Below are 9,916 nucleotides of genomic sequence, written 5' to 3' on the forward strand. Positions count from 1 at the left end.
GGTGTCGATCGATATCAGATGGATGTGGTCGATCGATGCAATCAGATATTTGGTGTTGTTGGGTGGGTGGCGATCGATGTTACCTTTCAGTGAAGTCTCCAATTCAATTATGTAGTGTGGTGATTGTCATCAAGCTTTATCTCCAGGTAAAGCCATTCTTCCAGCTCCAAAAATTCTTCCGTAGTGACTTCCCTATCAGTATCCAAATATTCAAGTTTTTCTCCATCCTCTTGTTACATGAATTCTTCTAGCTCCAATAAATCTTCCATGGTGATCTATTTGTTTACATCTGAAGTGCTCTCCAATGTCGAGTCTGAAATTTCCTGCGGACAACTCGAACTTTCAGGGATTTCAAGTGATGTCACAGGAGTGTGTGTAAATCAATGCTAAGGTCGTGGTGTTGATCGATGCTGAAGTTGTGGTGTTAATCGATGTTGAAGTGGTAGCCTCATATGCTTGTGGAACCTGAATGTCTGGCCTCTTGATGTGAGTGGTCATGGTTTCAAATTCTCCTCTCTACTCATTATAGACAGCACCCTACATCTAACTGAAACTAGACATCAATTCCTTCTCCCGATCTTCAATCATCTTGTCCCACATATCGAGTTGCTGCAACTTCTCTGGAAAATTTGATGACAAAGACACTTTTAATGTCCTCCCAGCAGGTTAGAGATCCTGGTTACAGTTGACTGAACCAATTAAATGCACCTCCCAAGAGAGAGTAAGGGAAAATCTTGCAAATAATGTGGTGTACAGATACTTCATGATGCTCGCTCTCTGAGGCTAACTCACGCTCCTTGATGTGGTTTCTGGGCTCTTCATGAGGAATACCCTAGAAAAGGTCTTGACCTACCCAATCATACCATTCATGGTTCAGATCAAAGTCATTCATCTCAGCAACAACAATCACATCAGAGATTGCAGCACCCTGTGCATTAATCAAGTTTCATGCGTTGTTGCGAGTGCGACCTTCTTCACCTCGTAGAACTCCATTCTCATTAAGACTCAGTATGAGTACCTCGACCTTCTCTGCCTTCTCGCAAGTAATGTCGATCCATGGTGTGGTGTTTCTCTCGGTCGATTCCTGGTTCACGCTGTCGATCAATGATGCTGCTTGGAGGGTGTCGATCGATACTTCCCTCGTAGACTTATGGATCGTGCGTGAATCAGCAGGTTCCTTCTTTGAAGAACCAAAAAATTATCTCCTCATCGTTACCTGGTACTGAGATATATATATACCTGAAACCAAAGAATAAATTTTATGTAAATAAAATAATATAAAAAAAACCTAGACAAAATCACACAAATTGAGTCTAATGGCGATCCATGCTCCTCGGCAACAACGCCAAATTTGATATCACTTAAATTACCTAAGAAGTGACTTTACTCTCTCAAATAAAAGGTTCAGTTGTAGTACTTAGGGATTGTATCCACAGGGAGCGTGGCACACAATAGACTCAAGCAAGTCGCGATTAAGCTAAGCTAACAGATTATAAAGCAGTAATATAGTAAAACAAGGTGAACAAGGTAGTTGTTCGCTTGATTGATGAGTTCTTTGATCGAAGGAGGATTTCTGTACTTAGGGTTTTATTCAGGTTATCATAACTCAATATATGGATGCTAAGGGTTGATCCTAGAACTCGATATCTAATTTAAAAGACGACCTGCTGTCGCTGTGAGTCTAATCTATTGAGTAAGTCCAGTGTCTTAGTTGTCGCTTGTTGAAACTGATCGAGCGTCGATCGGTGCTATTAGCTTTGATCAATGCTTCCTTAGGCAAGCATTATCGAACTGATAAATTGGCTCACTAGTTTCACTAGATCAGATGTCGCTTTTTTCTAACAACCTATCTCAGCAAAATTAATTCAGGTAGTAAACCATGCTGTCGTGTGCGCCTAACTATCCTTTGATCATGGTTCTAGTTAGGTACTTTAGAACATAATCAGTAAGAACAATTTAGTGAAGGATTCAATTATCACCCTAGAAATCCTATATCTTAGATGAATATCAAACCCTAGAAAACTTTGACCTAGCAGGTGGATATATTTGGGACATGAAGTTCGTCACAGAAACCATAGATATAATAGATATAGAATATAAATCAATTTAAAATCAAAGCCAAAACCAAAGGAGTTCCAGAAGAACTCTGAATGAGTTCCTCCGTTCTCTCTTAACCTAAGACTATAAATAAAATAAAGCGTAGCTGTTAACATTGGCTTAGATACCTCTGTATAATTCCAAAAAAAAAAAATAGAAACACACATAAATAGGGTTTTGAGTCATCCATGGGCATTATGGTAATATGTGGTGACTTCTGGGCTTAATTCGGAGGTCATGAAATAGGCTCGGCCCGTATTCTGGGATCACCGTCAATTGACACCAAGGGTCTGTCGTCGATCGACATTCCTTCATCTCCTCGACAGCTTCCTCTCACGAGGCATACGTACCACTTTTCAGTAAATTGGCCATAACTTATGCTATTGGATGCTGATTGACCTTAAACCGGCGGCATTGGAAATCTAACTCAAAGCTCTAACGTGTGTCAAAAGATGGGCTCAATCGAACCGTGGAAAGATCTTCATCCATAGCTAAACATCTGACGCCTCAAAAGCTCCATAATTACCAAAGTTCTCCAAAACGTACCTGAAGCTGAAAAGACTGTAAAACATACTCGAAACACATATAATAGTCTTTAAAAATCACATATACCATGGTCTCCGAGAAGTCGTTAAACTTTGCTGGCTTTTATGTCCCATAATCTTCTGCGATTTATACTTGGTTTAAAAAGAGCGCTGGCTTTTGGCGCCATGGCTCTAAGCGATGCGTAGCGAGGACCTCAACGCCTTGTCACCCCATTGCCAGGCGAGGTACAAAAAGTCCTCGCTTTTCCTTGCTTTAGTGCTTTTCCTAAAGCGCTAATGGCGCCGCTTTGTTACCAGTACACAAACCAATAGGTTTGTTTCAAAACTGTACATTTAACTTTTTCATTCAAACCGGTTTAGAAGTATACTTAGTGTATCAAAGAGTATATATTCTTTTCATGTACTACCCGTGGAGAGGAGGGTATCCACAATCCCACTAACCATAAGATACAACCCCAACAATCATAATTCTTCTCTTAGATAATAACCTAAATCTGAGTAGGGTTTCATGCAGGCCTCGCTCACAATATAATTAGGCCATGTGCTATAATAAAATATTCCTTAAATTAATTTGAGTCATTGTGAAAACTGAACCTTAATTCACAAAAACTTTCAAATTTTGGGCTCAAAAATAGTAAAAGATCTTCAATAAAATAGTGGAGCCCTATGCTTGTGCACTCTCAACACACCCATAAAACCGACACTGATTTCACTTATTTGTGTTTTCACTTGCTTTTGAATTTGGTGTTTTCATATGGCATTTTCAGTTGGTGTTTAGCTATTATGTTATGAACCTTTGCATTTTATTATAATGGATTTGGTGTTTTATGTTTCTTACATCAGTACTCTAATGTTACCGTAATATATATACATATATGGTTTTTGGTTACTTTTTGTTGAATACACAAGGCACTTCACCATAGCTTTTGGCCCTATGTGACTACCTCCTCTCTTCCTATCGCCGCACGACATTTAAAACCAAGGCTTTTTAATTTAAATATTATATATTTAAACTACCCTGAAAGGGATCGGATTCACGCCGGTTAACCGGAAATCGACGGTGAAGCTAGGTTACAAGGAAAATTAACAAAGCCATTTGAAATAGATTACAAAGCAGAAAAGAATTCAGGCATGGGAAGAAGACAGTGGAAGCCGAAGACCTCCTACTTCGACTTGACATCGGCAAGGGCAGATCTGGTTGTTCATGACATCACCACACCAGGGTGTCCAATTCCATCACAAGCTTCTTTGACGGTGTACCGTTAGAGCCCCCACCTCGGAGGTGTCCCGCGGCCAACAAACGTCGGTTTCCACGGAAGATCTGATTCCCGAATCTGTAACTACTACGTCGACTTCATGGCTCTGTCGTTTCACAAGTCTGAGCCACCATGTACTCCCCTCCTTCAACTGGTCAAGGTGATCCTGCGCCGGACAAGAGATAACCCGAGAAGAACCGCCATCTCCCAGTTAGCTTTGCCATCAACGGACTCAACCCTTACTCTACAAACCCTAGCAGATCCTGGTGACTAACCAGCAGATCTTGTCTTGGCTCCATCGTCCACAAATAGAGAACCAGCCTATGACCCGACGAGGCAGCAGAAACCGCCGAGCTCTCCTAGAGGTTCGCCGCTACATGGACCCAAAATCGAGGAGCAGACGGAAGGAAGCACCTCCAAACACCAAACGAAGGTAGATCCGTCGTTGAGCACAGAGATACGACTCCCTCCTCGCCGCATTTCGAAAGAAGCTCAAGATCGAACCATTCGGCAAAGATCCCAGACGGCTCAGAACTGCACGCATGTCGGAGAGGGAAGAATACATGAGGGAAATGAGCAAAACAAACATAAAAAGTGAAGGTTGACGGCGATGAAGAACAGCCGCCGACCGCCGTACACATCAAATTAGGATTTTCTTTTGTTGAGAGAGATGAGAGAGACGGGAAAGTAAGGGAAAGGTTCCCACCAATATGTAACTCAAACCAAGGCTTTATATCGGTTTATCCCGAATTTCTTTCATTAATGTTGTTTCAGTCTGAAAAAGAAAAAGATTATACTTGAACTTCGATAAGATACTAGTGAACATCTTTTTAGTGGAAATGTAACAATAATAAATATAAAAAGAAGTAGAAAGTAGGAAAGTGGGAGGCTGGGTTTGGTTCATTGAACACTCCTTACCATAAGCAATATCTCAGCTTCGGGTTTAGGTTCGGTAGTAGTCGACTTTTGTGCGGATAAGAACGCCTCTTCGTTCTTGTTTCTACACGCGCATGTCTTTCTCCTTTGCTCTGTTTCTACAACTCTCTCTCTCTCTCTCTCATTCTGTTTCTCTCACTAAAACTGGCGATCGAAGAGAATCAACAAGCTAGTGTAAGAGAAATCATGGTAATAATAATAGTAGTCCATAAATAGAAAGGTTTCAGTTTATTTCCTCAAATGGGCTCTCTTCAATTTGGGTATAAATGCTCTGTTTCATTTTACTTCAGAGATCGTTTCAAATTTCATCAAGTGCTCTCATTTTATCAGCTCTGATAATCTTATTTTCCCCAAATTGGTTCTTTCACATAACTTCGAATCTTTTCACCCAAATTGATTATGTATTTGTACTCTCTTCCAATAAGAATATTTTCTGGTATATTTGATTCTGATCCTCTTGAGATTATTTTTGATAACAGGGATCTGAGGAAGAAAACAGCAAGAGTTGGCCTCCATGGCTTAAACCTCTGCTTCAAGAGAAGTTCTTTGTACAATGCAAATTACACGCAGATTCACACAAGAGTGAGTGTAATATGTACTGTTTAGATTGTACCAATGGTCCTCTCTGTTCTTTCTGCCTCTCTTTCCACAAGGATCATCACGCCATTCAGGTTCCTCTTTTTTTACTTTCTTTGAAACCATAAAGTTTATATGGTTTTTTTACTGAGAGAGAAAGAGAAAAACAGATCATCGTTGGTGATTCTGACCTTTGTATGTTGATTAAACTTACAGATAAGGAGATCATCATATCACGATGTGATAAGAGTATCGGAGATTCAGAAATTTCTGGACATAACAGGAGTTCAGACATATGTGATTAACAGTGCTAAGGTTGTCTTCTTGAACGAGAGACCTCAGCCTCGACCAGGCAAAGGTGTTGTCAACACCTGCCAAGTCTGTTATCGCAGCCTCGTCGATTCCTTCAGATTCTGCTCTCTTGGTTGCAAGGTATAACGGAAAAAAAAAGTTTTATGTTTATTTTCTCGAGAAAGTGAACAAAATACAGTGAAAATGGGTGAAAACACACATTCAAAAGAGATAAAAATTGTATTCAAACTGAAATTTGAAATAATTTGTATTTATAATTCAAAAATGATTATATAATTTAAAAATTAATATTATTGAAAGAAAAAATTATTTAGTGATTTAAAAATATATATTATTATTTTCTCATGAAAAATGGGGGAAACAAAAGAGTTGACTACTTTGAGCTTAAAAAGTATAATCTCAAACATCGACTATTCACCGAATAGGTAAGCTAACTCCTTTTTTTTTTAACATCAAGCTAACTACTATTTATAATTGATAAAAAAATAGCCGGGAAGGTCTTAGTCTAGTGGCTAGGAGAGTATCTTAAGCACCTTGGCATTAGGTGTTCGCCCCTCCAGGCTTCCTAAGTGAAGCTTTCCTTCTAAAGGGTTAGCACCATTAATGGGAGCGTCTAAAGGGTTGTTTAGGGGTGGGTCTCACCGGTAAGAGAGGAAGAAACGTTGCCAAAAACGCTAAATTAATCATCTGTTCTGTTTCGTGGGTCCTGTGATGGTGTGCTATTGGTTCAAATGGGTTTATGGGTTAAAAATGCTTTTAAAGGACTATCGGCTCGTGTCGACAAAAAATAATTGATAAAAAATAAACGTCTTTAATTCTTTAATCACTGTTTGATGGGAATTGAGAAAAAAGATTTTATTATTGGGTTGGCGAGAAAATGGGGTGGGGGGTGGGGGGTGGGGATGGCAATCATAGCAACTCCAAGAAATTGTGAAGTTTGAAAAAATTAGATAAAAGCACTTGGGTTGAATATTCCAAGTCAATTAAAAGCTTCGACATTAAGCAATCTCTCAATTGAAAGGTCTTTTCATTTGCATACGTTTTTCATGGCTTTCAACATCTTTACAACTTGTCTACAGAAGATATTTTTTAAGATAACTCTAATATTTACATTCCCGATAAATTTATTTTATCTTTTTTTTACTAGATCTCTGGAACCTCGAAGAATTTCGACAAAAAAAGAAAGGATTCGACAAACAATCTTTCAGATTCTGATGATTCGTATAGCAGTACTACCACCAGTAACGGCAGGCTCAAGAAGAATAGTGACATGATTAATAACAATAGTTTCACGCCATCAACACCGCCTCTATCGGCCGTAAATGGCCGAATTGTAAAACGAAGGAAGGGAATTCCGCATCGTGCTCCTTTTGGAGGACTAATCATAGAATACTAATAAGATGGTAATGTATAGTCTAAATGCTAATAACAATCACCAGTGGTTTGTGGGGTATGTGTGTGTGTGTGTATACGTAGTGTGGTGTAGAGGAATGTATAAAGAAAAGCTTAACATGATATTGTGAAATAGTAGATATGAAAGGGTAAAAAAGTGGGAAAGATAACAGGATGAAGCATGAATATGTACGGGAAATACGTTTGCCTGTACATTTTGGGTTGAAAGGTTAATATGTAAATAATACTGTGTGTGGATCAAAATAATAGGTAATAAAAGTATGTGATACAATGCAAATGTGAATGAAATAAAGGCATTTTTAACATTCGATGTACTTGTTTCTTGTCTTTTGTTCTTAGTATCTCATTTATTTGTTTCTAAAATTATGATATCAATTTATATCTTCTTAAAAGACTAAAAGTGTGTGCATAGCTGAATGATTCATTGAAGAGACCCAAGAATAAAAAGAGAGTAACTTCACTTGATCCTCTTAGTTTTCTTCCACCATGGAATCCTCTTCCTAGTTTTAAAAGTTGCCATTATTAAAAGTATCTGATTTTTAGTAATATAATATCTGATATTTTGACATTTGAAGAAAAGAAATACAGTACAGATGCATAGAAAACCAATACATGTACATTGAAGATTGACTTTAGTTTTTCTAGTTAGGTAGAAAAGAATTGTATTTGTATGTATTACCTTTGTTTTTCAAGATAAATTTTCTGATGTTTCCACATATAGTAAAAAAAATTAATTTTTTTTATCATAAATGCGTTTTTTATTGTGGTTATAACAGTTCAATAAATTCAGTTAATACTTTTGAAGTTTATAATTTCTTATTGTTAGGCAATACTCATTCGGTTTTATATTAAGTGTAATAAGAAAATTTTGTTATAGGATTTCAATTCAATTTTTGTCACTAATTTATCTCTTTAATTTTAAATGAGTTAGAAAAAAAAATTAATAATTAAATAAAAGAAATACTAACTTTTAACTATTTTTATAATTGATGTGCAAGTCACCTAGAACAACATCTAATTTAAACACACAGAGAATACCTTTGTAAAGAAATTTTTTATAGAACATTTATTTTAATAAAACGGAAAGTTGTTCCAGATTTTGAAACTTGAGTGTTAATCTTTCTTTGTTGAAGTTTTACTCTTTTTTTTGCTACACATTTTTTGAAGCTTTAGTGATGATCCCAAGAACTTTTATATTTTGAAATTACAATCAGGGTTTGCAGTACCAAAAACCATTCAACAACAACAACAAACATAAACTATGGAACATTTTCTTATCAGAATCCTACACCAAAAACTCAAGAAGCAAAATGAAATCAATACTTGATCAAGTTCTTGAGGGACAACGGAAATTGGTTGTAGAATTTAATGGGAAGATAGATGATGTATACACCAATCTGAATGATAAGTTTGAAGCCCTCAACACCTATGTAAAAAAGTTGGAAAACTCAGGTGGTTCAGACTAGTGAAATTGTGAGGAGACATGAAGCGACAATTAAAAGAAAAGGTAAGTCTGGACAGAAGCACCACATGAGTGCCATCATAGATGATGAATTCTGGCGAGTAGTGAAACATGGGAAGCTCCAATAAGGGGACCGTCAAGTCGAAAGTTTCATGTCGTTTGGCAGCACACACTGGTGTCGTTTGACACCATCAGAGGAGCACCGATCGACACCCTTGAAGAATATGTGGTTCTTGTGAGATGGCAAGCATCGATCGACACTACGCAGACGTCGATCGACACCCTATTGCCTTACCGTATACAATTGTCAAGCATTGATCGACACCGACTTTATGTTGATCGACACCCATCTTAGACAGAAGCGAGAGCAACGGTTGACATCAATCAACAATCAAATTTTGATTAACGTTCTCCAGAGTATGATGCACCAGAGCCTATTATCATTCATCAGGCTATACTAGGGGACAGATTTCTATTGGGAAAAGAAAGAAAAAAGATCAAAGTTCCTAAGTATCTAAGGAGACAAACAACATGTAAAAAGATGGATAATTCTACCAAAAGGGTACTAAAGATCCCTGAAGATGAACCATTCTATGAGGTTTACTACACCTATAGGCTTTGGGTGTTTTTCATAGAGAGGAGAGAGAAAAAAGAGGACATCAAGGGTATGTTCCATCAGTTTAGAGACAAGATGATGCGGAGGATTACACTGACGAAGATAAGTGACACTGAAAAGTTCGTAGTTTTATGCATGGTTGAAGGTCACAGCTATCTGAATGCAATATGCAATACGGATTCTTCGGTAAGCATTATGCCTATGATGATGGCTAATCAGCTAAGTTTTAAGATAAAACCTTTTGGTGATTCATTCACTTTTGTGGATTAAGGTGGATTCATGAAGAATTATCAGAAATCTTCAAATGAATATCGGCAATGCCTTAGTTCCAGTGAATTTTCATGTTATGGATATTCAGATGGACTTGAATTCTTCCTTACTGATTTGGTGAGCCTTTATGGCTAATGTAGAAGCTGTTTGTGAAATGCAAACGAATAAGTTGTGTCTGACACTCATAGATAAGAATGAATTCTATGACCATGTTCCAGTGATAAAAGGGCACACGTCCTACATTGAGTTGGGTGATGATCCATGATTTGCGGCAACAATTTATTCTGATTATGGTCGTGAGAATTAAGATGGCGATAAATTGGCGATCGACACTCAACCAGCATCGGTCGACACTCTCGCGATTCCAGAATTTCATGAAGCTTTAACGCTAGAAACCGCCACTCCTCCTAGAGCTATTCTCAGAGGACAGATA

The 9,916-nt window shown here is 37.8% G+C and overlaps 1 protein-coding gene across 3 annotated transcripts; it reads left to right on the forward strand.

Annotated features, from left to right (window-relative positions):
• Positions 1-3,440: 3,440 nt before the first annotated feature.
• LOC106418741 (protein RGF1 INDUCIBLE TRANSCRIPTION FACTOR 1) lies at positions 3,441-7,440 on the forward strand. 3 transcript variants are annotated; one of them, XM_013859497.3, is made up of 4 exons: positions 3,441-5,023; positions 5,314-5,505; positions 5,627-5,842; positions 6,870-7,440. In XM_013859497.3, exons 1-4 carry the CDS (start codon positions 5,021-5,023, stop codon positions 7,116-7,118), a joined length of 660 nt encoding a protein of 219 aa, XP_013714951.2. In that variant the 5' UTR covers positions 3,441-5,020; the 3' UTR covers positions 7,119-7,440. The 3 variants fall into 3 exon arrangements, with proteins under 3 accessions (XP_013714951.2, XP_048621455.1, XP_013714950.2); XM_048765498.1 differs by having other exon boundaries at positions 4,877-5,008; XM_013859496.3 differs by lacking the exon at positions 3,441-5,023 and adding an exon at positions 5,135-5,192.
• The last annotated feature ends 2,476 nt before the right edge of the window (positions 7,441-9,916 follow it).

This window comes from Brassica napus, chromosome C8, assembly GCF_020379485.1.
Source record: "Brassica napus cultivar Da-Ae chromosome C8, Da-Ae, whole genome shotgun sequence".
NCBI classification, from domain to species: domain Eukaryota; kingdom Viridiplantae; phylum Streptophyta; class Magnoliopsida; order Brassicales; family Brassicaceae; genus Brassica; species Brassica napus.